The 26,965-nt window shown below is 51.9% G+C and overlaps 1 protein-coding gene across 10 annotated transcripts in view; it reads left to right on the forward strand.

Moving 5' to 3' along the window:
- Positions 1-26,965, forward strand: part of LOC101878352 (ankyrin repeat and fibronectin type-III domain-containing protein 1-like) — a 222,179-nt gene that overhangs the window by 163,533 nt on the left and 31,681 nt on the right. For 7 of the 10 annotated variants that reach the window (XM_034065185.1, XM_031050263.2, XM_031050264.2 and 4 more), the window contains one exon: positions 15,631-15,759. The exons of the other annotated variants lie outside the window; for them this stretch is intronic. In XM_034065185.1, the coding sequence (XP_033921076.1) occupies positions 15,631-15,759 (129 nt within the window). The remainder of the gene's footprint in view (positions 1-15,630; positions 15,760-26,965) is intronic. 10 annotated transcript variants of the gene reach the window in all.

Genomic DNA, 26,965 nt, shown 5'->3' on the forward strand with positions numbered 1-26,965 from the left:
TAGCAGAGGGACTTGGGTTACCTCCACTTTAATCAAGCGACCTGGTGCTGGAGATGAGAAGCACTGAACGTGGCCCTAAGTGCTGGAACCACCCTGGACTTTCCCCTGTCTTCTCTCTGCTGTTTTGCTTTGGGGCTTGACTGCAGCTTTTCTAGGTTTGAAGTCATTGAGTCTTTTCTGCTCTTTAGTTTTATAATGCTCATTAGTGCAGTCCCTGTCAAAGAACAGCACATTCCCTCCCTGTCCTCATTTTGTCCTTGGTTAGTAACCCTTTGTTTCTTTGGCTCATTTGGAAAAAGTAGTTTTGGGAAGGACTCCTCGTATAGTAGACAGACATCAGCACTTTCAATCTCATTTGAAAAGTGGCATTAATTCAAAAAGAGGGCTCAGTGAAGTGACTGCATGAGGCCTAAGTGATTTTTCTGGGCAGCACTGAGCCATCTCATATCAAAACGTGGCAGCATGTGTCTGTTCCTCCGAGTTGCTGAGAGATGCTCTGAACCCAAATGGTTGCTTTTCCTTTCAGAAATGGGCTGAACAGCATCATCCTGCTCCTCCCTTCTCTCCCTGAGGTTCTGCTTCAGAGATACCCATTGCTGAGGCTCAGGGTGCAATGAAAACCAGTCTAACAGGGTTGAGTGGTATAGGGGAAGACTGAAGGTGCCTGAGAATATGCAGCAAAGGCTGAGCTGCTGCACGTGCTGCGAGTGGGGAGCTATGTTTTGGCTGGAGTCAGATGGGAGGCTGAGCATCTGTTCTGCTCCTGAAGCTCCACCATCTTCCTCAGTTGGGTTTTATCAGTACTGTGGAACAGACTGAGGACACCAGACTGAGGCCTGAAGCAAGCCAGGACAACCATTCCAAGTCCGTGCTCTGCCTTGGGGAGTTGGAGCATCCCATGTGCTGAACCCATGTGAGTTAGTGACAGCCCCATGCCGAGGACTCGTGGGGATTGACTGGAAGTAGGGAGCCTGGTTTGGGGAGGTTCAGAAGGCCACCTGCCTGCTGGGACCCTTTCCTGTGGAGGAGAAATTTGTACCACGCAGGGCTGAGACCCCTCAGAGCAGGGAAAAGGCTGTGTCTGCTGTATGGTTTCAGTAAACCTGGGATTTAGTTCCAGGGAGAATCAGGATCTCTGTGTGAGTTTGACAGTCAAGAAAAAGGAAGCAGGAGACACCATGATGCCCTAAATCTTGGAGACAAGTTCTCTCATCTTACCTGTTATGGCTGTGACTGTCTCAGGGTCTCTTTTGTACTGTTTGTGAAAACAGACATCTTTCTTCAGAGCCTCCAGAGACTCAGTTCTTGGCTGCAGCACCCTGTGGATCTGCCAGCTGGTTGCATTAAAAGGCAGGTTTTGCTCTGAGAAGCTGGAAGGCTATAGCTTGGGTAGAGTTGCAGCAAGGTGTGAAGGGTGCTGTGTTCAGTGGGACCTGCCTGCCCTGGGGTCCCCAGCCCACAGGCATCATTCACTGTGCACCGAGATATGTTCACAGCAACAGCCTGCAATGTTTTCTGTGCTCAAGGATGGAGGGGGAAGATGAGACGTGCAAAGCACTCGTGCTATTGACAGCGTGAATAATCCACCTCTTCTTGATTCTTCAGGGCTGCAGGTTTACTCCAAGGACAAGCCATCCCGTTGTTCATCTTTCATTGCTGTCAAGCTAGGGTTTTAGGTCAGCCAGTGCCAAGCCTCACATCATGGGTTTGTTGTTGTGTGTCTCCACTGTGCTTGCGCTGGTGGGCAGATGTTGTCCAAAGGCAGAGAGGGCCTAGCACAACCACGGAGCAGTGTTGTGGTCTGACGTGTGAAGCCCAAGCCCACAATGAAAGGCAGATAGTGAGAAGGTCATGCACCATGGCTCATGTCCCTGCTGCTGCCTTTGCCCTATGGTTGTGGTTTTTGCCACAGGATTCCTCAGTTGGGAACAAAAGTGTCTCATCTGCGTCACTTGAGGCTCAGTCTGGGATGAGATGAACCCTCTCACATCCTTGTCCCCACACTGCTGCCCTCAGTGTGGTCATGCATGAAGGGCATTTTAGATGCCAGAGCTCTGCTGATGGGCAGTGTCTCTCTGGAGGATGTCAAGTGCGCTAGTTTTCCTGCTGGAAGGTGACTCTTACATTAAAAGACTCCTGTGTCAGAATAAACCACCTTTTGCTGGCCTTGTGAGGTCTGAGGAAATGCGCCTGATGGTGACTGAGTGATGCTGGGCATGGTGCAGTGTAGACAGCTGGCTTCTGAGGAGCTCATCTCCCTGTGGGTGTTCAAACAGCAGAGGATAGTCCCTATATGCCTGGGGATAGGTGGATAGTAAGAGTTAATGTGGAAACCGAGGCACAGAGATTCAGGCTTCTAACTGAGTCCCTGCAACCCAGACTGGTGTCCTGTAGTTTTCATAGTACCAGGTGAAAACAGCTGTGCTGGGTCCTCCTGCAGCCTGGAGGAGGACCCCATCCCCATGCACAGTCCCTTGCTGAGGTCACCCAATCCAGCCGGTCCTTGGCTGGATACTGGCTGGAGACGTACCCCACACAGGGACCACATCTCTGATGGATCACAGCGAGGTTCCTGGCCCTGGAAATGGCTTTGGCCTGTCCTGCTTGGCTCCCATTGTAGCACATCCCTCCTCCTAATCATGGATGTTTGGCTTTTGGGTCATTCTTACTGGAGCTGAGGCCATTTGTTCTTCCCTGAGGGCAGCAAGAACCTCTTGCTCTCCCTCGCCTTGTTGCTGGAGTCTCTCATGCCCCAGGCGCCGAGGAGCAATCCTTTCACTTGGCTGCAGAAACGGGCTCAGCATCCCAGAAATTCAGGCTTTCATGTGGGAGCCAATAGTCACACAACCTCCATCCAGAAACCATCATTATCGACCGCTTGCTTTTTCTTGGTTTCTTTGAACTACAGCTCCCAGGATGCCTGAAGATATGCAGACATCCCGAAGACAGTGGTTTCCCATAAACTTTTGGGGTTTCATGCTTCGCAGGCAGGAATGTTTTTATTGCATCGCAAATCTCTTCAAGTCCCTCACAGCCCGGCAGCACGTCCCCGCCGTAGGGGGAGGCACGCCAAGGGCTTTTCTCTCCTGCATTTTCCCCCTTCTCGCAAGAAAAACCTTTATAAATCCCTATCATGCCTTTTCAAGGGGACTTTTGGACTGGGAGGAAGTTTGGATGAGCTACGGTTTGCCTATAGGGATGTGTTTTCTGTTCTCCTTGTCCCTGTTATTTCAAGGGCTGTTAAGCAGCGTGCTGTGTCCCCGTGTACATTGCTGGGCAAAGCTGATGGGTGAGTGCCTTGGGTAGGGTGGTGAGAGGTTCTCACTGAACTGGGAAGCACTGAAGATTCTGGGAACAGAAAAAGATGCAGATTCATGCTCTGGTGCAAGAGAGCCCAGTGGGCTGGGTTGTAAATCCTGACATGTTCCCAAGGCCTGAGGGAAATCGTCCTTTAGTATGGAATGATGTTTTTGCAACACTGACCTGGTGGGTCCCCATCTCCCAGTCCCTAACACAGATTCACCCCTGTGGCAGCTGAGCTGTCAGGGGACAGTGCATGCTGTGCACAAGTCCCATGGGTGCCTCCACAACTACACATCTTCCTGCTCTCCATCCTGGCACCCATTCCAGGACCATTGCTGCTGCTCATCGCCTGGAGGGTACTGAGAGCAGAGTAGGGCTGTAGACTGACCCAGCTGTCCCCAGTAACTGCCCACTTTCTATAGGAGAGGCAACACAGAGGGCAGAAGAGAGCTGTGTGTAACTTGGTGGCATTTTATGAAATTGTTCTTCTGACTGAAAATTCTTTGGTGGGTTTGTCTCACTTGGTGCTGATGTACACCACTGTTAGAGTCAGTCTTGTGGAATTCTGTATTCCTCCTTTTCCCCTTTAGCTAGTTAATAAAAAAATTTAAAAAAAGCCCAGGATCCTCCATATATTGGGTTTTAATATGTGGTTCTTCTATAGGTGCTACTTTGCCATTTTGAGGAGCCTTGTGAATGAAACAGAGGTACTGGGTGGCCCTTTGGGGGCCACCAGGACCACCAAGCTCCCAGCTCCAGCTGGAGGCAGCACACAGATGGGTCAGGCTCTGTGTGTTCTCATGGGATGTGTCCCTGAGGACGGTGGGATGCTGCTGGGGGTGTGTTTCTAGGCAGATATCCTGGTGCTCCAGGGTCTGGGCTCATTCCCTGCAGCCCCCAGTGCAAGCATGCAGGCACTCACAAGCACTCCATGTGCGCAGGCAACTCCCATGTGCATGCACAGCTCCTGGCACCTGCATTCCCATCATGGTGTGGTCCGCAGAAGGAGGTTGGGGCAAGCCCAGAAAGAAAAACCATCGTGGCTCTGCGGCCGGCTCGCGTTAACCACATCACTGCTCTCCTGCACTTGGAAAAGCCGGGCTGCCTGGCAGCCCAGAATAACATAACAAGCTTTTCCATTTCTGCAGCAGCATGGGACGCGGGGCCATGGCAAACAAGAGCCGGCTCCAGCATGAGCACAGCACTCAGACTAAACAACGGCTCAGCCCCAGGGCAGCCTGTGCCCCCCAGAGGGGGAGAAGGCTGAAGTCACAGCTGCCAGCACAGATGGGGATGGCATGACAGGGATCCCAGGGCATGGCAGGGATGTTGGGACATGGCAGGGATGCTGGATCATGGAGGGATGCTGGGGCATGGCAGGGATGCCAGGACATGAAGGGGATACTGGGGAGTGGTGGGGATACAGGGCCATGGTGTGGGATGCTGAGACTTGGCAGGGATGCTGGGGCATAGCAGGGATGCTGGGATGACACGGTGGTGTCTTGCCAGGCATGGGCTCAGCCTAAGCTGCTGCCTGACTGGGTGGAGAAAGATGAAGTTCCCTCCAGGGTGCTTCTCACCCGTCCACACATAGAAAAGGATTTGTTGTGTTTTGTCATTTTGTCCTTTTTTGTTATTATTTTTTATTATTTTCTATCATCCTTTTAATTAGGTTAAAAGCTTTATTTGCTGGGGGGATATTCTGAAAACTGCCAGGGCTGGATACAGAGTACTCCTGTCCCCTGGCAAGATGGGAGCAAGTCTGTTCCTCTGCCTTGGCAGGCATACAGTCAATCATGCTCACACAGCCCAGTTGGAAGAGCCCAAGCTCTGTCCTGCTGCTCAGGAAGGAGCAATGTCTTCATTACAAACAATAGTAAAGGGAAAGTATGGACTTGTTAAAAATAAGCAAAGTGATGGAGATTTTTCCGAGGGAAAAGAATGTTTGTCCATTTTGTTTTGTAGAGTTTGTTTAACTGTTGCCTGTAGATGGCTGGACTTCTGCTTTGAAAGTAGACTAAGCTTATTTTGAGGGTGAAGCATACTGGTATGTGCCATTCATGAAACAGTGCTCGTCAATGATATGGTTTGTGGCAGGGAGTCAGGAAAAGATCTTTGCTTACACAAAATAATAGAAAGGCTTGTGTTAGAAGAGACCTTAAAGCTCATCCAGTTCCAACCCTTGCCATGGTCAGGCACACCTTCCACCAGACCAGGTTGCTCCAAGCCCCGTCCAACCTGGCCTTGAACACTGCCAGGGATGGGGCAGCCACAGCTTCTCTGGGCACCCTGTGCCAGCGCCTCAGCACCCTCACAGGGAAGAACTTGTGCCTAAGAGCTCATCTCAATCTCCCCTCTGTCAGGTTAAAGCCATTCCCCCTTGTCCTGTGCCTACAGGCCCTTGTCCAAAGCCCCTCTCCAGGTTTCTTGTAGCCCCTTCAGGCACTGGAGCTGCTCTAAGGTCTCCCCTTAAGGAGCCTTCTCTTGTCCAGGCTGAACAAGCCCAGCTCTCTCAGCCTGGCTCCAGAGCAGAGCTGCTCCAGCCCTCGCAGCATCTCCATGGCTTCCTCTGGACTCTCTCCAACAGCTCCACATCCCTCTTGTGTTGTTGCCTCAGAGCTGGATCAGGACTGCAGGGGGGTCTCTCCAGAGTGCAGCAGAGGGGTAGAATCCCCTCCCTCTTGTGCTGCTCACGCTCTGGGGGGTTCTGCACTGCAAGCGCACACTGTGGGTTATGTCTAGCTTTTCATCCACCAGTGCCCCCAAATCCTGTTCTTCTAAGCTGTTTTACAGCTCACTGGATTGAACAGGGTCTTAACTTGACATGGTGTTGTGCAAGAAGATCTCAGTCTAAATATGACTTGAGTCTGGAGCAAGAGGAAACTTCTGTATCATTTTATATAATTTTCAGGATCCCACCTCTTCCCAAGTCCCACAGCCCCATTCATGTGCTATGTTCATATTGGTGGGGGCAGGGTTTCTTGGCAGCATGTCCCACTGCATCCTTACTGTGCTTGCCCATGAGATGCTTCCACTTGTACCCATATAGGGATGAATTCCCAGCAGGACTGTGCATGCCCATGGGTGATGATGATGCCCTGGGAGGAAGATGATGCTTTTGCAGGTCCTTTCCCCTCAGTGGCATGAGCATGATGGGGGCTGAGGGTGCAGTGTGACGCACCAGGCTGTGGACACACGTGCCCAGCATCTCTGTTCCTGTGCCGGCAGCTGTTGGCCAGAGCGGGGACAGTTATTGTCAAAATGCAAATGAACAAAATCATTGTTTTGATAAAGAATTTTTAGGGGGAGGACATGCAAATTTACCTTCCATTCAGAGCATACATGGGCATTAAAATACTATGTTTGAAAGCCAAATCAAAGGAACATTTTAATTTGGGACTCATCAGATGGTTCCTTCTGCTTGGATTAGCATCAGATTCTGTGCAGCAAATACTCTGAATTTGACAAAACTCTGGTTTTCAAAGAAAACAAGAAAAAAGTTCTAAAAATGCTATCCGTTTCCAGTGTTTGCTCCTGCATTCATTTGCTTCTGCTGTCATGTAGCAGCCTCCCTGGTGCTGAATACTGGGCAGGCCAACAGGAGCAGGCTTTAGGAAGTGCAAGTAGGATGTCTGATTTGGTTTCTTCCTGAATGCTGCTTTAATTTGGCCTCTAAATTGCTGTGAGAAGTCAGCCCAGGTTGCTGCTTGGAGGGATGGGACTTCAGAGAACACCTGAAGGGTGCTGAAGGGATTGGAGCGAGCAGGGTCATGAGGCACTCTGCTTGCTGCCGGAAGCTGCTCTGAAGGGATGAGGGGTGTTTCTTTCCTTGGCTTTCTTTGTAAGTACCTTTCAAATAAAACCTCCTATTCCACCACGCTTGGAAACAGCTGTGCTGCTTATTTAAATACACCTGTGAGGTATCTCTGTCCTTCTCCCCCTGCTTCCCTTCTTTCATCCTTGGGTGTACCTACCTGCATTGTGCTGCAGGTCAGAAATAAAGACCAGCCACCAACTTGCTAATTGTAATGCAGCCTGATAATGCAAACTATAATTAGCTGTACGTATCGAAGCATTTTTGCTGGTGGAAGTTTTTTGTGACCCTGTTCTCATACTTTAAATGGAGGATCCTGTCTGCTTATCCCGGCTCCTTGCTCCAGAGCCTGCAGGCTCTAGCTTGATCCTTCCCAGAGAAGCCAGCCCAGCATCAGCCTCAGTGCCTGCATCCGCCAGGCCCACCAAAGCAGCGCTCACTGTCAGTCTTTAAGTGCTGCTTATGCCCCCCAGTTCGTGGCAAATGTTGGTGACTACCAAGAAATTTGCTGCCACAAAGTCCCTTCCCTGAGTCCCTGTCACCGCAGGGCTGCCCTGGGTTCTGCTTATTGGGCTTTTACAGCTCTGATCTGTCTTCTTTATGGCTTTAGGATACTCATCAACCAAGAGGCAGCTTACACTGACGTGTGCTGTGGCACAAGGAAGAATGGTTCAGGTTCTCTGAACCATTCAGGGGCTCAGGTCAACTTGTCTAGAGTTGCAGCAATGTGTCCCAGGGCTGTCAGACATTTCTCCTTGTCTTGTTGAGACCTCCATCTGCTTTCTTTACTGTCTCCTGCAACTCCTGCCCCTCTTTCCCCATTGGCAGCAGCCCCATTGTCCCTCTCTCTGGCCTTGGAAGCCTCAACATTCTGGTGAACTCTCCTCCCCTTGCAGCAAACCGTCACTGGGCACAATGCCCCCCTTGCAGTCCAGCTCTGGGGCAGCAATGAAAGAAGGACGTGGAGCTTTCACTCCTCCTTACCTTGGCTGATGAGGAACCCATGATAATGGATCTTAGAGCAGCTTCCAGTCACTAAATTGACCTACAAGAAAGCTGGAGATGGGCTTTGGACAAGGGCCTGTAGGGACAGAACAAGGGGGAATGGCTTTAACCTGACAGAGGGGAGACTGAGATGAGCTCCTAGGCAGAAGTTCTTCCACTGATCCACTGATCCACAGCCTGTTCCACTGATGTGATGTTCTACATCGTGGTGCTCAGTGGGGGAGAGATTCCCTGATGTGATAACCTGTGGGCAGACCTTGGGCTGTAATGGCATCAGATCTCACAGTCTAGTCACTCTTAGAGTCAGCCTGAGACATGGGACAATGAATCCCTGAAGGAAACACAGGAATTGGAGAATTTCCTGACGAGTTCCTTTCCCAGTGTGGATCCAATGCCCCACTCTTTGTGTCAAGAACCGATACCCCTGAGATGCTCTCTGCAGCCCTGCTCAGGGAGTATGAGCTCAACTGAGCTCCTGTACTGCTGCCTTGTGGAAGGCACCGCACTACTTCTGGGGTTGAACTATTGTGTCCTAGCAAGAGATCACCCAAGCTTCCCATTTCCAGCCCTGGGCAGCATCTGGGCAGTGGGGGTGAGCCCCAGATCTGCAGTGTCCTGTACAGATGTGGGGTTCATCAGCAGAAGCCTGGGTGGGCAGCACTGGCAGGCAGCAACAGCCATGTGCAGTCAGTGTCCATCTGTGAGCTAAGGGAACACATTGAGGGCTTGGGAAGTCACTGTGGGCAGAAACCTGTGCCTTTTGCACACTCAAACAGTGGTGGAACAGCTCAACTCATGGACAGTGCTTATGGATTTAGGAAACTGGGGAGGAGGAACATGAGGAGTGTGAAGTATGTGGCTGGCTGCAGCCCACCATATTCCCTGCATGGTCATCCATGACCCCATGGATAGCCAAACCTGCTTTCCTGAGTGCTGAGGGCTGGGGCAGGAGCGCCTGGCAGCGTGGGGCTTCTTGGGCATCCCTCTTCCCAACCTTGCCTGGGCACCCCAAAAATTTTAGTAGGACTCAGGCAGTTTTCAGCACTCTCTGCTTTCTCCCCCTCTCAATATCAACAGATAGCCAAACAGGGTGTCAGGGGCTTACATCCTCTGAGGATTCTGGTGGGGTTTGGTGGCACATTGTTGCATCAGGAGTGCCAAAGAAAGCTCAAAGCCAGGGGAGGTAAGCCCAAGGCATTGCTGCGTCCTACCTGGTGGTGGTCCCTCTACAGCAAAGTCTGATTCCCCTCATTCAAGCTCAGTCCCCCCATCCAAGCCTGGTCCCTCCATGCAGACTCAGTCCCCCCAGCCAGCCTGGTCTCCCCATCCAAGGCTGGTCCCCCATCTGAGCTTAGTCCTCCCATCCAAACCTGGTCCCTCCATCCCAGCCTAGTCCCCTCAGCTGAGCCCGCGCAGACTCGTGGTTACGTAAAGCTCCGGCAAGCGTGACCAGGAGATTCTTCAGTGTCGGAATCTGAGTCACATGGGGTTGGTTTATTTCCCCCTCTGCTAATCTCGTTTCTATAGAAACAAGATTGGGAGGAAAAAAAAAAAAGGATAAAAGGAAAAAAAAAAGAGCCAAGCCCAGAGCAAGTGAGAAACCTGAGGTAATGGGTGAGAGACGCCGAGGTGGCAGATGAGGAGTGGAGCAGGGGATGCCGTCCGGGATGGGAGCCTGCCTGTGGTTGTGTGCGTCAAGGGGACAGGGATTCTCTCAAAGAGCCACTCTTGGATGAGCTTCTCTTCCAGCAGCAGGCGATCAGCAGAGCCAGGAGGGAAGGAAGCAGCAGCTGTGCAGGTGAGTGAGCATAGCTCGTGTGGCGCCGCGCATCCTTCCCGGCATGGCACGGCACCATGCTGTGCCCAGCTCACCCAGGTTCCTGTCCTGGCTCCTGCTTTGCAGAGACAGTCATGGCTGGAGCCATGGCCAGTGGGTGCTGTGGTCCAGTGAGCAGAACCAAGTCTGGCCCAGAGCTGGCTGAGTGCATGTCCATTTCCTAAAGCTTCCCTCTCCCAACAGTCTGCTGCCTGCTCTGGAGGCACCTTTCCAGCACCCATTGTTTTTCCTCTATTTTATTCTAACTGCACCTGTGCAAATGAAAGACTCACAGGAGCTTAGCCCTGCTGCTGCGGGGAGTGCACTGAGCTGCGCTCACCCGGAGACAGTGCCCAGTTCTCCAAGGCCAGGCTGCAGCCGGGGTGCTCATGGTAGGAATAAGTCCAACTCCAAAGCCGGTTTTACAGTGATTGTTCCCAAAGGGGGGACCAGCTGAAAATGCTGCTTGTTTCCGTGCTGCCAGGTGCCAGGGCTGCCCACAGCCACTGCACAGCTTGTCCTGGGACTTGTGCTTGCCTGTGCTGATCCAAGAGGCTGGAAGCTGCCTTCCAGGAGCTGCGTTAGTTCAGAACCACATTCAAGCACGTGCTGGCTCCTGATTCTCTAGATAGGGAATGCAACAAGTGGGAGTTATTCCTGCTCGGGCTGGGAGATGTCCATCTCTGTGGGATGCAGTGGCTCATGCCTGTGTGATGGTGAGGGCTTTGGCTGGGCATGTTTGGTAGAGCAGGAGCATTGCTGGTGCTGCCAGCCCCATGCCAGTGCCTTCACCAGCACTGCCTCATGACCATAGTCTTCCCACACTCATGGCATGGTGCACTGTACCAGCGCAGACCGTAGAGTTTGTGTCCTGCAGCCCTGGACACTGCACGGCCAGCTCTTGCAGTCCAGTGGCTGCAGGCTGCTGAATCGTGCTGCTCCTTGCAGAGGCAGCACCGTGTCCCTCCATGGGCCACTGTGGGTGAGAGGCAGGGATGCAGAGCCCAGGGGACAGGAATTGTGCTTGTCATCACTATCCAGTGATGGCATGGTGTGGGGGATGTGGTGGTGAGGCACTGCAGACCCTGACCAAATCCATGCCTGTGCAGTGGGTGAAGCCGGAGGGATGAATTGAGTCCCTATGTATTTCTGTACTAGTGATATTGCTCACCCACTGCCTGGCCAGCAAGGGGGTGGAGGGGGGTGATTCAGACCCTTGTCCTCATCTGGAAAGGCAGCTGAGTGGATTTTTGTGCTGGATGCTGTGTGCCGTTGTGGCTCAGGGAGCTGGCAGAGCCAGAGGGTGCCAGCACACTGTGTCTGTGCCTGCAGTCCCAATGCCTCCAAGAGCCAGGAATCACCCAGGTTGGGGCCACACCCCCCAAAAACGTGCCTCATGATGGGATGACAGGCTGGTATTACATGGCATGTTCTGGTGCTGAGCTGGAGTCTTCCTCCTTGGCCAGGCTGGGTTGTGGTGGCATTGAGAGTCCAAGTGCTGCTCTGGGCACCCTCTGCTCATCCTGTTTGAACACCCTGGGGGGACATCAGCGCGAACGAGGCTGGCGACACCACTGTCCCCATCTCCTGGCAGCACCAGCATCTGCCTCTGGCTGCCCCTACCTGTGGCCAGAGCTGGGTGCTGTGGCTGGTGCCAGGGGGTCCTGACACTCCATGTGTACCTGAAGAGGTTGTTGTATGGGGGAGATGTCACATGTGGGATCCTTGGCACTGTCAGCTCTGCTCTGCCAGGAGCTTTGGAGGGAAGGGCTGAGCATGGATATTGCTTCAGGAGTCTCCAGAGCCGGTAATTCTTTCTGCAGGAAAGATGCTGCGTTCTGACTTCAGCACTGACATGGGACTCTGAACATGTGTAATCTGGCTGACAGATGGCAAGTCATAGAGGTGTGATTTATGATACAGTACAGTAGCTAACAATCTTCTCTGGTTGTCAGGAGACAATTCTTCCAAGCGTTGTGGTTGATGTTTCAATCGAGGGTTTTTCCCGCATGCCCCCTTGGCTCCAAGGAACACCGGTGGCCTTGGCAGGCTCTGGTGCAGCTGGTGCCGGGGTCCTTCAAGCCACAGCAGCACTGATGTGAGCTGCTGCAGGGATGCTGCTTCTTATGGTGGGATGGTCAGGTCACCCCAAATCCTGCTCAAGTTGGGCCATGAGCACTCCCATAGGGACCTGGGGAGCTGTGCTGGCCTTGTCCCCTTCCTGTAGCTGAGATGAAGCTGGGTCAAGGTGGCAGTGTCTCTCTGGGGCTGCCTGCTCCCCAAATTGTCACTTGTGGTGCTGAGTGTGCTCGTACTGATGGGCGAAGACATGAAAATCTTGCCCACCAGTGAAGTGCACAAGAGGATGGATGCCGACAGCCATAGGGAACCTGCCTCAATCACACAACCACTCTGTGCCTCAGTTTCCCTGTCTCTACCTTAAAACCCCTAATGTTGATCTTTCTGAAGGGACAGGGACATCTACATGCATTTGGAAAGCATTTGGGCAGTAGAAAGTATGGTCCCAACAGCATCGCCTTCCCCATGTTAGTGTCTAACCACTGCTGCCACCCACTGAGTACGGACCCTGGGCTCAGTGCTCAGCTGTGAGAGCACCCTGGCCCTGGGAGCATCCCGACCCCGCGGGGTGGAGTAGCCCCAGCATGAGGAGCTGGGGGAAGCTGACACACAAGCAGGGTCTCAGTGGGGCAAAGGGAGTGGGGCAGAGCAGGCTGCCAGTGCCAGGCTGTGCTTGCCTCCGTGCAGCCACGGCACAGCAGGTATGATTCATTACTTCTTCTGCAGTACAGTTTATGTAAAGCTGCACTGTATAAATAGCCAGATGACACATGAACGTCCTCCTGGCTCTCTAATTAGTGATGCTTTTGCTGGAGCTTTTGGGTCCAGCGGAGGTGAGAGGAGGCTGGTTCATTGCTGAGCACTGGATGAGTGACTGACAGCTCTCAAGGGGAGGTAGTGGCCCGTCAGAGCCGTCTCCATTGATGTGGCTGTGAGCAGTGGGAGGGCATGGGTGGTGGATAGGCTGAAGGGTTGATCTGGGGGTGAAAGTAGCATTGGTCAACTTCTGTCTCACTTGCCCACCCTGGCTTGGGCAGGTCTGCACAGCACCTGTCCTGAGCCGGGGAGCATTCCCTAGAGTATCCCTTATCTCCCTGCATCTTCCCCTGCAATGCCATACAGCATGTCCCCGAGCACTCAGGTGGCTTCTCCAGCCCTGTCAGTGCACCCTGTCCCCAGAGACTGATGCTACTTCATTCCAACCAATGCTGCACATCACCCTGTTTCTCCCCTGCCAGCTCTTCTCGGTGGATTCTGTTGGCTTTATGAGCAAGCCTGCTGGGGGCATGAGGATGCATTGAGTAAACCTCCTGGTTGTATAATCCATAGAATCACAGAATCCCAGACTGGTTTGGGTTGGAAGGGACCTTAAAGCTCATCCAGTCCCAACCCCCTGCCATGGGCAGGGACACCTTCCACTAGACCAGGTTGCTCCAAGCCCCATCCAACCTGGCCTTGAACACTGCCAGGGATGGGGCAGCCACAGCTTCTCTGGGCAACCTGTGCCAGTGCCTCAACACCCTCACAGGGAAGAACTTCTTACTTGTTCTGGTTCTGTTGGTCCCAAGAGGCATGTAACCAGCGTGACAGAGGCACTTGTTTCTCACAGGGGATGTCTGCCTTCTTGCATCCATGAAGATTGTTTGGGCTGGGGACTACTTTGGGAGGGGTGGCTATAAGGGTGCAGGGAGCATGGAGGGGATGTGACTAGCATAGCAAACAGGACAGCATTCTCATGCCATCCCTGCATCTCCGGAGATCAACATCACCAGTGTGCTAGCAGTTGGGGATGGAGCCCTCACCCCAGGAGCCTCTCATGGGGCAGTGGAAAGCTGGGCAGAGTTAGAACTGTCGCAGTAGGAATACTCAAATGCCACTAAAGAGGTGCTATAAGAAGCCAACAGCACCCATGCCCTGGGGTAATGGTTGGACGTGATGATCTTAAAGGTCTTTTCCAACCTAGTTGATTCTGTGATTCTATGAGAGGTGTGGTGGTGGGGATGTGTTGGTGCTGTGCTCTGCTCCATGTGCTCTCCCAAGGTGCCTGGATTGCTCCTCTTCAAACACTTCTTCCTCCAGCTGTGAGCAGGGGAAAGCTGTGCTTTGGGTTTTCTGTTGGGTTTCTTTTAAGGCAAACCTCATCCTTTACCTCAAAGTAGTGTTTCTTCTCAAGAATGTAAAGAGTGAGCCTGGAAGGTCTGAGTGGCTCTTTTCTGCTGGTGATAGGAGAGACGAGAGCCTTCTCCAGAAAGCTGTCTCCACCCGTCCCCAGCAACAGCAATTCATAAACTGAAAAATAAATCAGAGTTAATGAATTGAAGATGTCTGCTCTTGCAATGTATCAGGAAAAAATACCATTAACTGGTTGTGGTTGGCTTAATTATTGCAAAGAAAAGCAAGGACCTCTTGTTTCTGAGAAAACCCTTCTTTTCTCCTTCTGTTTTGGGTGGTGTTTTGTTTGGTTGAAACTGGTCAGGACTCGAGAGGAAGGGTGTAATGTGTGTAGGTTCAAAGGCTCCCCCCAGGTCTGTTCCTCATCCTGTGGAACCTCTGCAGATCGCTCCTGGCCCATTGCATGCCATGCCCAGCTGAGCGGTGGGAGCAGGTTGTGCTGGCACAGGACTGAAGGAGGTGAGGCAGTGGTCGTGCTGGCAGGACTGGCAAATGGCACCAGTGCCACCAGCCTGGTCATGTGCCCAAGTAACAGGGTGTCCCAGCTCCAGCCCCCCAGGCTGCTTCTCCCTTGCTCCCACCTCTGCTCCCAGTGAACGGGCAGCAGGGATGGGCTGTGGCACCCAGGTCTCTGCTAGGCTCCAAAGCAAATCTCAGTACCAGCTTTGTACATCTGGATGGCTCAGAGACTGTGCTTGTGCCCTGGGACAGTGGTCCTCTTCTTGTTGGAGCCAGGGTGTTGCAGCATGGACCCGGAGCCAGGGGTTGATTTTCTCCCAGTCCCAGGGACCGGGAGCGATGCTGAAGCATCCACCTGGGAAGAAGGGGCTTTGTCCTTGGCGCAGATGGGTTTTGCAGCTAAACCCATTTGCTCACACGCATTTCTGTTTCCTCCTCCAAGCCATTTCTGATGTGGGCTCATTTCCCTGTCAGCCCTCATCAGGGAAGCTGTCCCAGTGTTTGAAACCCCCGGCTGGGAGCCCCAGGAGCTTTGGGGCTTCCCCAAAGGAGTGTGGCTGTGAAGAGATCTGCTTTGATTCTCTCCACAGATACTTCCCTTGCTGCACAGCCTCCCTCAGGCAGGTACTGAAAAAAGCTGAAACAGCTGGTGTGTCTCCAGCTTTGACCATCACTTGCTGATGTTTGGGCAGGAGGTGATGGTGCTGCAGTGGGTTAGGGACCCAGCGCTCTCAGCCTGCCAGCTCACAGCTTTGGCTTTGCTAACAGCACACCATGGATCCACGCTGGTCCTGGCCTGCTGAAGTGAGGCTAACGCTGCTGCTGCTCCCATTTCTTTCCCCCCTTTCCCTTCCCAGCTGATGCCTCACTGTCCTGTTGCTGCTGACCCTCTTTTCAGCTCTGAGCATTACTTGGCTTTGTGCCATGGACCTGCCATAGGGAGCTGCAGTGACATTAATGCCTTTCCTCTCCCCTTCCCCAGGTCGGAAAGCAGCCTCTCTAGATTTGCCCACCGCTTGTCGGTGAAGCAGAAGCAGGAGAAGAGAAGGAAAGCTGAGTATGCCTCGGCTGAGCTGTCTGCCTTCCGGCCCAGGTCTCTGAGCATTGAATGGTAAGAGCTGCAGGACAGGGCTGGGGGAAGGGACCTCCTGCCTCTTCATCCCCACCTCTGTCCCCACTGCTGCCACTCTCTGTCCCTGTCCAAGCGATGTGCTGTGGGACAACACCTCTTCAAACTCCTCTGCCTGCTGCAGAAGCTCCCCCATTGTATCAAACAGAAACATGCCCCCTCATTCCAGTGCAGGGAGCAGCAGGGAGACCCAGGCAGCTGCTTCCTTGGAGGCCTGAAGGACACCCCATGAACTAAACCATGGGGGTCTTTTGGGGCTCATGTGGGATGTGGACATGCATGTCTGCTGGACTGGGGCACATGAGCGCACAACCCATGGCTGCTCCTCTCCCATTCCCTTCCCAGCCGGTGCTCCAGAAGATGCATCCCACAGCCCCTCGCTGCCTGACATAAACGAGGTCCAAGAGCCACACTGAGATGGCCACAGCCAGTGTGGGGGCACCAGAAGCCATGGCAGGGAACACATTGGGGTGGGTGTTGTGAAGGTCTGGGGTGCCCCAGCGCAGGCCAGCCCCCATTCACACATCCCTTTGCTCCTTTCTGCCCCAGTGCTGCTGCTGCAGAGCCCTCAAGGCCCCTTGTGCAGAGCATAGGTCTGAAACTGCAGCCCCTGCTTAAGCAGGGAGCAATTCATCCTGGGTTGCCAGGCTCTGATGCAACAGCCTTTGGAAGCAGATCATAGTCAACCTTCCCAGCATTAGAGGTGACCTGCTAAGGATATTTAAAAGAACTGGAAATTGCATTGATTTCTGCTTCCTTAGATGGCTAGAGGAGGGTAAAAAGAAGAAAAGAAATGCTTAGAAATTGCAAGAATGTCAAGCTTGGTTTTGTTTTTCCCTGCTTGTTTTGGAGATCTTTCTGGCATTTATTGTATGTTCTAACACTTCAGTGTGAGGTTGTGGAGTCCTCCTCAAAGGCTTCTTCAATCTGTGAGGTTAGTTAAGCATCAAAGCTGACTAGGTATTAATGAAGGCAGACAAAGAAAGAATTTAAGCTATTTGATGACAGATTGCTTTCTTCCCCTGTTGCACAATTTTCTTTCCTTTGCTGAAATGATGTCATCAGGAAAGCTGCTCTGCAGTTACCATGAATCTTCAAAATAGACAAATATGTGAATTTGTAATATACCAGATAGGAAAACAAGCAAGGAACTCTTTAAAATCAGAGTTTCTCTTTATTCTCAATAAAGAAGCAAGAGAAATCAGTAAATCTCATTTCTTCCTTTAAATGTCTCCCTGAAGCCCCCAGATCCCATTTTAACCCTGTGGTGTCAGGTTATTTGTGATACCTTTTCATTTGCTCTGTAGCCTTTTCCTGGGGGAAACTGTCTGTCTTATAGTATTTTGGAAAGCACCTTGTAGAGCAGTGACTGCAGCAGGAGGTGATGCTGGTTTATGGGTTTTTTGTATGCCAGCTTGGAAATCAGCTCTTGGTGAGGAGGAATTGCCTTTACCTGCAGTTTGCCCCATGCCATTGCATTGGAGATAGAGGCTGGAAGGTGTGATTCCTGAAAGACAATCATTTAGGTTGGAAAAGACCTTTAAACTCATCGAGTCCAGCCGTAAACCTAACACTACCAAGTCCACCACTAAACCATGTCCCGAAATGCCACATCTACCCACTTGTGTTATCTCACTTCGTTATAGTTGGACACACAAATTGAGTGGATGGAAAAGCTTAGTGTCATTTTAATTTACCTCACACCACATAGACCACCCCAGTGTTTGAACTGCTAACACTACAGTAATTGGTATAGGACCTACGTGTTTAATTACGACCTGATGTCACGGTTCCTGCAGGGAGGTGATCTGGCTGGAGGGCGATAGCTGGTCATGGGATTTATCCTTGGCTGGAGACAACTCAAGCTGGATCAGATGTCCAACTCAGCAGCCAGGCTCAGGTGGGCTGGAGTGCCTGCACTTGTGTGCTGGGGCTCTCTGACACTCAGCAGTTAAGCAGATAACCCAGGAGCTGTGCTGACTGTGCTGTTGCAGTGCAGGGATTCAATTGTCATTTATGTGCACACAGCACAGGTTCCAGAGAACAGCTGGGGGTACCTGTGCATGAAACACAGAATGGGCACACTGGAGGTAGGTTTCCACACAGCTTTGGGAATGCACTAAGAGGCTTTTCCCATGCAGGCCTCCTACACAGCCTTGTCCTCCCAAGGGAGCACCTGGCCTTTTCCCTTGTGTGAAACATCATTTCTCTGCATTTGTTGTACATCTTCAGGGATCCATGATCAATGCATCAGGATCAACATCTTTGCTTAGTTGCTCTAAACAGTTCTGTTGCACACAGGGAGCACTGCCAGGCAGGGGAGGTCCTGGGCTCTGTGGCTGATCGAAAACATGGTTCATGCCCTTGCAAACTACAGATGCCTTATTTGGCTTCCTAAGCAAATACCTACATGCATCAAATCTGTATTATTTATATGTAATCTGTATTTACAAGCTTAGCCCAAGGGCACCATGGCATCATTTTACCTGCCTCTGTGCAGAGGGTGAACATCCACATGGTATATGAGAGGGGTTCAGCTCATCCCATGTGAGTACAAGGGGGATGGAAATGATGGACCATATTTTCCTAAATCAGTGGCTTCTGAGAATCCTGCTCATATTAATCTCAAGGCTTGAAGGCAAGGAAGGGCTCCTGGACCTGCATTACCTGTTGCCAGGGAGCAAGTAGAGTTTATGAGCCGCGTGGATGTTCACCCTCTGCACAGAGGCAGGTAAAACGATGACATGGTGCCCTTGGGTTAAGCTTATAAATACACACTGCATATAAATAATACAGATTTGATGCAAGTACAGCATTCCCAGTTGTTCAGGTGCCCAGGTAGGGGTGGATGGAGCTGAGGCAGAAGAGAAGGAGCTCAGAGCATCATAGTGTCTGTCTGACACTGTGTCCCCTGAGCTGAGCACTGCCAGGTAGGATGGGGACAAGAGATCCCATCACCTCTGTCTGAGCCTTCTCCCTGGACCTGGAGACAGGGAGCCCTGTGGGGAAGCATCCCTGGGCAATGGCAGCTCTCTGGGCCAGGAGGTGCACTTATTTGCTGCCACAATAAATAATCATAGAATCAGGAGTGGTTTGGGTTGGAAGAGACCTTAAAGCTCATCCAGTTCTAACCCCCTGCCATGGGCAGGGACACCTTCCACCAGACCAGGTTGCTCCAAGCCCCATCCAACCTGGCCTTGAACACTGCCAGGGATGGGGCAGCCACAGCTTCTCTGGGCACCCTGTGCCAGTGCCTCAGCACCCTCACAGGGAAGAACTTCTGCCTAAGAGCTCATCTCAGTCTCCCCTCTGTCAGGTTAAAGCCATTCCCCCTTGTCCTGTGCCTACAGGCCCTTGTCAAAACAAGGTGCTGAATGTCTCGTAGGAGCTGGGGATGCTCCCATCACAGGTCTCATGTCAGTGTGTCTGCTGGTGCACATCTTCCCCACTGGCTGTTGAAACGTGCCAGTGGGTCCCGTTTCTCCCAGGCACAAGGCACGCTTTATTCACACAGCACGTGTCTGTGCGGAGCACAGTGCTACTGCTCCCAGCCCGGCAGCGAGTGGAGCCTCGTTAGTTCCACTTAGTGAAAAGAACTTTCTGGGGGGAAGGGAGTGAAGGCAGGGAAAAAGTGAAGTATTGAGAAAACACTTCTTTCATTCACATGTTGTTTACTGAAATAAATACTTCATTATTAGGCTTTTTTAGGCTATTTTTTTTAAAGCCAGTGCCACAAAGTGCCCAGTGTTAGGCTCCGTGAATGTGCCAGATCACCTCAGCCCAGGGCTCCCCCCAGCCGGTGTATTGCTGCTGGAAGGTGCCTGGAGAGAGGCACTGGGGAAGCAGGGTAGAGCCAGGCTTTCCCAAGCTTTGGGAGAAAGTGTGTGCTGCTGGTGTCCAGTTCTGTTCCCCTTTGGTGGTTTCCTTCTCCTCTTTGTTGTTTGGTGCCTGCTCTTGCATTGCAGCAGCCTGAGCTCCAAGTGAGGCAAAAACTGGTAACTGAGGCAAGGATGGATTTGGGGTCTGATTAAAGCTCCGCTTTCTGCTAGTCTGTGATACTAATCTAGCTCCAAAGCATAAACAGCACAAAGGCCTGCAAGGCAAAAGCCCTCTTCATCTGAAGCTCACCACCTTCTGCTGTTAGAGACCTCCCACTGCCCTCACAGCAACCCCAAAATCAGTCATCCTTTTTTACCCCCCTTAGGGTGAATTGAGGCAAAGAACCTCCTCTCCTCTTGTGCATGTCACCTGAGAAATGAGGCACATTTATCTTTCCTCTTAAGTGAGCCTTAATCCAATAAAATGACTGTGATCCACTGGTTTACTCTTGTGCATACGGAGCCTGGGAGCCTCTGTCCCCCTCTCGCATCCTTCCAGATCTGGTGCTCATCTGGAGTTCCAGCCCTAGCAGGTTTGTTCTCCTGGCATCCATTTGCCTCTTCCTTTTCCTTTCCTAGCTCTCTGTCTGTTTTCACTTCTTCCATTTGTTCCTCTGCTTGCTTTCCCCCCATGCTCCTTTTCCCATGCTCACCTCTTGTTCACCCTGTTTTCTTCTTCTTGCTTTTTACTTCTACTTGCTGCTTGTTCTCTTTGGGCTCCTTAAGTGTCTCATGCCGGACAGCCTCCCTGTGATCCGTGGTCAGAATTGCCTATTCCCATGGTGGCTCAGGAAAAATGCAGTACATTTCTCGCTTCCAGCATCCCGTTATCTCGTTCTGCTCCTTGGCTGCCAATCACGAGCTGTTGAAGCAGCGCTGGCAGGAGCATGTGTTCTGGTGGTTAGAGGCAGGCAGCGGCTCGGGCTCAGCCCTGCCTGCAGCTTGTTTTGCTGCCTGACTCCTAGCATGCTACTGAATCTCAGCTCCTCGCTGAGAGGGATGCGCTGGGACCAGCAGCTCTGCATGCAGCCCGTGCCTGGCAGAGACGGCACATGCAGCTCCACTGCCACACTCTGCCTCATGCTTTGGGTTTGGTTATAAAGCAAAAGTGTTTAATAGAAGTATTTTAATGGAAGTTATTTAAAATTTTATATTGTAATATTTCCCCTTTGGGTTTAAGTGGTCTCATGTGGTGTGGAAATTCTCCCTAAGTTGCTGTGCTGCGGTGTGAAATCCGTGCCATGGAGGTGCCTGGTGCTGCTGGACTCCTTCCATAGCTGCCCTCAGCTGCCATCAGCAGGCAGTGCTGCAGCCTGTCCCCATGGACAGGCTCCTCACCTCCTGGCACCCCAGTGCCAAAGTCCTGGGGGGCTGCAGAGCCTGGGTGAGGTGCTGAGCTGCCGGCTGATCCATCTGACTGTTCCCAAGCCAGCACACTGCAAAGCTCAACAAAAGCTTTGCACTGTTTCCATTGCAGTGGTCTATAGGACTTGTCCCAGCACTCTTTGCTTGATGGTCAATGGTTTGCCAGGGGCAACCAGCACAAAGTGAATTGTCATTAACTTTTTGGGAGGTGGGGAGAAGCAGCACACTAAAATCAGAGCGCCCAGAGCTCCTTTGGATTTCACAGCCCTACTCGAGCTGTCTTTCCACCTAACTTAATCCAACACAGAAGAGGAGGTATGGAGCCCCCTTCTCTTCCCACTGAGGAAGCTCTTAGCCTGAGTGAGGGAAAATAAGAGGGAAAACCAAGGCCCTGAGCCTTTCTGTGGAAAGGGAGGAATGCCAGAGCCTGGAAGGTGTGTGGGCATCTGGGAGCAGAGATGCTCGGGGCAGGCTGAGATGTGGGCTCCACATCTGCTCCGGTGTGGGGCATCCAGCCCTGCCCAGAGCATCACCTTCCTCATCCCACCAATCCTGGCAATCACTCAGGGTACAGTGCAGCTGCCCCAGCTCGGCTGTGCCAAGGACAGGTCCTGGACAAGCCAGCACAGCATTGAAATGGAACGTGAGGCACTTTGTCTTGACTGGGAGGGCTTTAAGCCCTCGCTCGGGAACAATGGCCAAGCTATGGGGTCATTTGTTCTGGTATTTCAGCAGCTCCTCATGATTTATGGGATGTTTTGTTCTGCTGCTTGTCTTAGCTTCCCCCTCTCCACCCTCCCCGACTCCATCCCTTCTCCATTTCAGCTCCTCCTCCCCCCACGCCCAATTCCTCTAATAGCTGTGGAGCCTCTTTGCCTTACAAACTCATGGTATCTGTGACTTATTGAATTAGCCGTATGGGAGCTGGACTTCCACACCATTCTGTGGTCTGCCAGCATGTCCCGGCTGCCCGGGGAGCCAGCCTGCATCAGGGCCCCTTGCCCAAGGGCAGCCTGAGCTTTCCCCCAGCACAGCAGATGGATGTTGCCATCAGCAGGGCTCTGGAAAGTCAGTTTATGGGTGATAAATGTGATCAAGAGGAGCTGCAGCCTCACCAAGGAGGGCTCTGTCTGTGGTGACTAGCCTGTACCAAGGCAGGATGGGGGCTTGACTGCCTGGTCCTGGTGCTGCCTCCCTCCACCCTCCCAGTACACCTCTCCATGTGTGAACTGGATGCCAGTTAGGGAGCCCCAGAGCTTTGGCACTGAAAATTGGATGGGGCAATGTGGTTCAAGAGCTTGGCTTTATCCCCAGCACCCTGGGGATGGCCATGGTTGGTGCTCCTGGATGTATGGTGGGAGAGGGAGTTGGTGGGACAGTGATTCACCAGTGACTGTGAGGAAGTCACTGATGGGAATGGGAGAAGCAAGCCCTCAAATATGTCCCTGAAAGTTGGGTTTGCCTTTAGGAAACCATTTAAAATGAATTACTTGTTTGCAGAAAATCACCTTGTATCCTTATTGCCTGAATCATCTGCAAACAGAGAGAGGCTCGAGGGCAACTGCTGTTCATGATGACAGCGATGTGTCTGCTGTAGGGGCTTTGCAACAGCAGAGGGGTCATGGTCCATGCCGCTCTGCTTCTGCCATCCTGTGCTGCTGGCAGGAAGGCAGGATCACCCGATCCCATGGACACTGATAGGAAAGGAGAGCAGCATAAGGAGAGTTTGGGAACATCCATGTCTGTGAGGTCTGTGCAAAGCCTCCTGTCCTAGTGCAACAACCTCCATCAACCCAGGCTTCCTCCTCACCTGGGGAGAGGCAGCTCAGCTTGTGATTCCAATGAGGATGGAGAGGTTGGGAGCAGACCAAGGGCTGGATCCCCTCTGTATGCAGCATTGTGACTGGCCACCACAGGTGCTGGCTCCAGCAGGTCCAGTGGTCCCATCTGCATTTTTTTCTTGTGTCCCTTGAGCCCTCTGGGAAAGTGATGGAAGTGAAATGCTCAGAGAAGACTGATTTCCAGGTTCTCCCTGTCTGGAACTGGAGCCCTCAGCCAGATCCATTGCTCACTGAGAGCACATGAAGCAAACACCATTTATTTCAAAGACAAGCTTCAGATACTGTGCTGATGTGTTGTTCTGGCCTCTTTCCTCTGCTGGTAGCTGATACCTCTGAGTCCCAGTAAGATTATTTCTCAGTGCAGCATATCCATTATCTTCAGTGCATGTTGATGGCTCTCAAATAGCCTATTTGCCCGATTTGTTTTGGTTTATTCTCATCATCTCTCTGCCATTTCTCATGGCCCAGATCTGCAAAGCAGGATGGATGCCTTGATCTCTGCTGAGGAGTGTGGACGATGCATTTTATCCTGTAGGATACTCCCTGGTTCTTCTCCATGGATGTGTCCATGCCCAGAAGGTTGTACAGCAGGCAGCCCCAGCCCCACGTTATGCTGCAGAAAAAAGTGCAGGGATGCCCCAGTCCTTGGCATGGAAGGGAAACTTCATGAAAGTCTGTATCTTGGCATGAGTCAAACCCTTCCTGATGGGCCCATGGATCCTCCCAGCTAATATTCCCATAGTGCACTGAATTTGAAGGGTCTTAGCTCTTCCAGTCCTCTTAGCCAACACACAAAGTATCTCAATATCTGTCTTTTAGTGGAAATACTGATAGTAGACTTTGTTTCCTACTAGTGGTCAGGCTTCAGACCAGTGGCTTTGAACCTGGCGTCTCCTTGAGCTTTCTCAGCTGGGGAAGGATGGTATGTATGAGCTGTGTGCATGGAGAGCCCCAGCAAGGCAGGCACTCTGCCCTGGGCTGCCCCAGCCCTGAGACAACTTTGCCCTTGGAGCGGAAAAGATTTCTGGTCTTGGTCTTGCTGCTCATGATGCTGGGGCCACTAGGGTCAGGAAGCCCAGAAGCATCAATATTTCCAGATTGTTCTGACAGCCAGCACTTTCAAGGTATTGGAGTACTTTTAATCCTTCCTTGTCCCTTGAACAGTGGCAGTCCCTGTTGTGCTGGTTTTCTCTGCTCTTCGGTAGTTTCCTCCTGGCTGAGACACTTCTGCCTGCCAGAACTTCAGGAACCTCCTGTTTATCTTCCTGGAGAGCATCTCTCAGTGCCAGGTCAATATTGGACCTACTGGCTTGGATGCTGGCAGGATGGGCAGCACTCAGTGGAGAGGCCAAACTGGATGTAGGAGTCAGCCCAGGACACTTGGGACACTGAGGACCATGTCCTTGGGTGTGTTGGGATTTCTCTCCACCTTTGCTTGAGTCTTTCCTGCTACCTGCACACTCACTCTTCCCCATCACTTTGCTTTACACCCATCTCTCTTACCCACAGGTTTTCTGCTGGCTTGCTTGCTTTTAAGAGAAGGTTTGTGAGTTCAAGTGAAGTTCACATCTGCTGAGCCTGGTGGAGGTCAGGGAGAAGCAGTTAACGTTCCACTCTGCTCCTTACTTCCAGATTTCTTCCCATTCTCCTCAATATTGAAATCCTCATCCATCTACCCCTATGCACCCTGCAATAGCTCACTCCCCAGGGACATTCCTCTCCCCATCCCACTATGCCTTTGTTGCCTTTATTGGCACTGTTATCAGGGGGGCCTAAAGAGGGATGAAGATCTCCATGAAGCTGTTGGGCAATGTGGAGGAGGTTTTTCCATGTCGGCAGTGCAAAAACAGTGCAGATACGATAAAAGTTCCAGTTTCAGGGCCAGGAAAAAGCAAGGTTCATGCTTGGCTTTATTCAAAGTGGAACTGGACAGTCGGCAGCAGCTGCCAGTGTCATCATGAGCATGGTGACAAGGTCTTCATGATGAGGTCACAATGGTGACAAGAATGGCACAAGGTCTTCACTTTGCCCATGGTTTGGAGGTTCACCTGAGCCCTCACCAGATCAGTTCAGACAGTTTGGTTTCCATCCACATGTGCCAACAGGCCCTGTAAGAGCTGACCAGTTAGTAGCTGGGAGGTAAATCTCTCCTGCCTTAAGACAGAGCAGGCTCCTTTGTGGTGGTCCACTGTGAAAGCTGTTGTTTCTGAGCTTTGAAAAATGAACATATGACAATATGTGGCAGCATTTGTTCTGCATGGCTACCAGAGCAGCTGCTGAGCTGAGCAGAGCTCCAAGAAGCATGTCTTCTTGGTGTTATCAGGATTGACTCTGTCCCACTGCCCCAAGGGGAGCCATCATCACCTTCAGCAGGATGCTGTGGCTTGTTGAGTTGATGTTCTCCATACAAACCCTACGGGTTTGCAAGCACATGGTTGTTGCATCCTCTGAGATGGAGGTAGATCTGGCAGCATGGTGACTCAGCTCTTCCTGCAGCATTGTTTCTCCTCTCCACCCCCAGGCTCACCCAAACTGACTCATCAAAGCTTCTGAGCTTCATCCATCTCAGAGAAATGTGGCCTGGGCTGGGGGCAGGGGATGAAGGCTGGCCTGGGGCACAGGGGACCTGGCTTCTCCTGGCTGACTGAGCAACTGAGGGTGAGATCTGCCCCTCTTTGTGCCTTTGTTTTTCACCCTTTAAAAGGAGCACAGCACACTGACCTCTTTTATCAGGCACTTTGAGATCTACTGATAAAGGAGCTGACTGTTGCATCAGGACAATTGGTAAATGGGGTCTTCTGCTGGCACATCTGTTCCCCCAGCCCCAGGGACAAGAAATTGGCTGGCTCCAAGCTCAGAGCTGGCAGGTGAAGCTTTACTCTTAGGCTTTGTAATTTTAGGAACACAATCTGAAGCTGTTAGCTTATGTTACCACTTCAGCAGAGCGCACCAAGGTCAAAGTTTCTGTATTGCATGAGGTGTTCTGTGAGGTGGAACCTCCTCTGCCCAGGGAGCAGATGCTAAAAGAGTGAGTCTATCTTCCTTCAAATGGTATTTTCATTCATCAGGATCTTTGCTGGGGAAGAGGAGCCAGTTGTGATCAAAAGTAGTGGAAGGAGCAGAGATGGGCAGGTGGGAGGGGGGGATCCAGGCAGGTATAATCCTAAATTCCTTTGGTTTTAAATGTCAGTGTGCACTGGGCTCTGGAGTCAGAGGGTGCTTGCTCCAGCTGTGTGATGGAGCCTTCAGCTTTTCTGCAAGCCTGGCCTTCATCAATCCTTGACGTAATCCTTGAAGGAGAGACCTTGTGCTGGAGAACAGCTTTGAGGGAAGAGACAGCCTGGTGAGGTTTAGTGGGGCTCCTGGTCCTGGCAGGGACTGCTCTGCCCCTGCACCTTGTCAGAAAATGGACTTGGGTGAAGGTATGTATGTGCTGGCGTGCAAGCAGTTTGTCTAAGGTCAAACACATGCTAAGGGTGCCTTGTCCCTGCCCTGTGTCCTCATGGGCCTCCAGACCAACTCTACTTCATTCTTCCTGCTGTCGCACATTAGGGGCAGCTTGGAGCTACGTCCTTCCCTGTGCCAGTGTTTATTAGACCTGTGTCAGATTTCCCTGTGAGCTGAAATCCCACGGAAAGCGGGCCAAATCCTGGGAAGTAAGGAGGCTGCTTCTGGACACAGATAAGCCTGTGTGACCTTTAGCTAATGCTCCTGCTTCCCCGGTATGTGCCCAGTGTCTGCTGTCTGTCCAAAGCGGTGTCTGAGGAAACCTTGACTCTGAGTGTGGGTCTGGAGCAACTTGAGCAAGGAGTGGATAATACAATGGAGTGCTGGCCTGCTTTCTGTGCAAGTGGAAGGCTGATGCTGCCAAGAGGTCCTATCCTCCCAAGTGTCTATCCTCCCCCCATATCCTCCCTGGCTCAGCTCTCCTCTGCTCACGAGCTTTGTAAGGTTCATGGCAAGCAGCAAAGCGGTTTTGCTTATAGAGCAGAGCTCCGCTGAGGTGAACTTCACTTGAACTTGTGAAGTTTCTTTGGCCTTTTTCTTTCCTGATGGTGCAGGTGGGTCAGGAACAGGATGCTGGTTTGCACAGGGAGCCATGTC

Source organism: Melopsittacus undulatus, chromosome 8 (assembly GCF_012275295.1).
Source record: "Melopsittacus undulatus isolate bMelUnd1 chromosome 8, bMelUnd1.mat.Z, whole genome shotgun sequence".
In the NCBI taxonomy this organism is placed as follows: domain Eukaryota; kingdom Metazoa; phylum Chordata; class Aves; order Psittaciformes; family Psittaculidae; genus Melopsittacus; species Melopsittacus undulatus.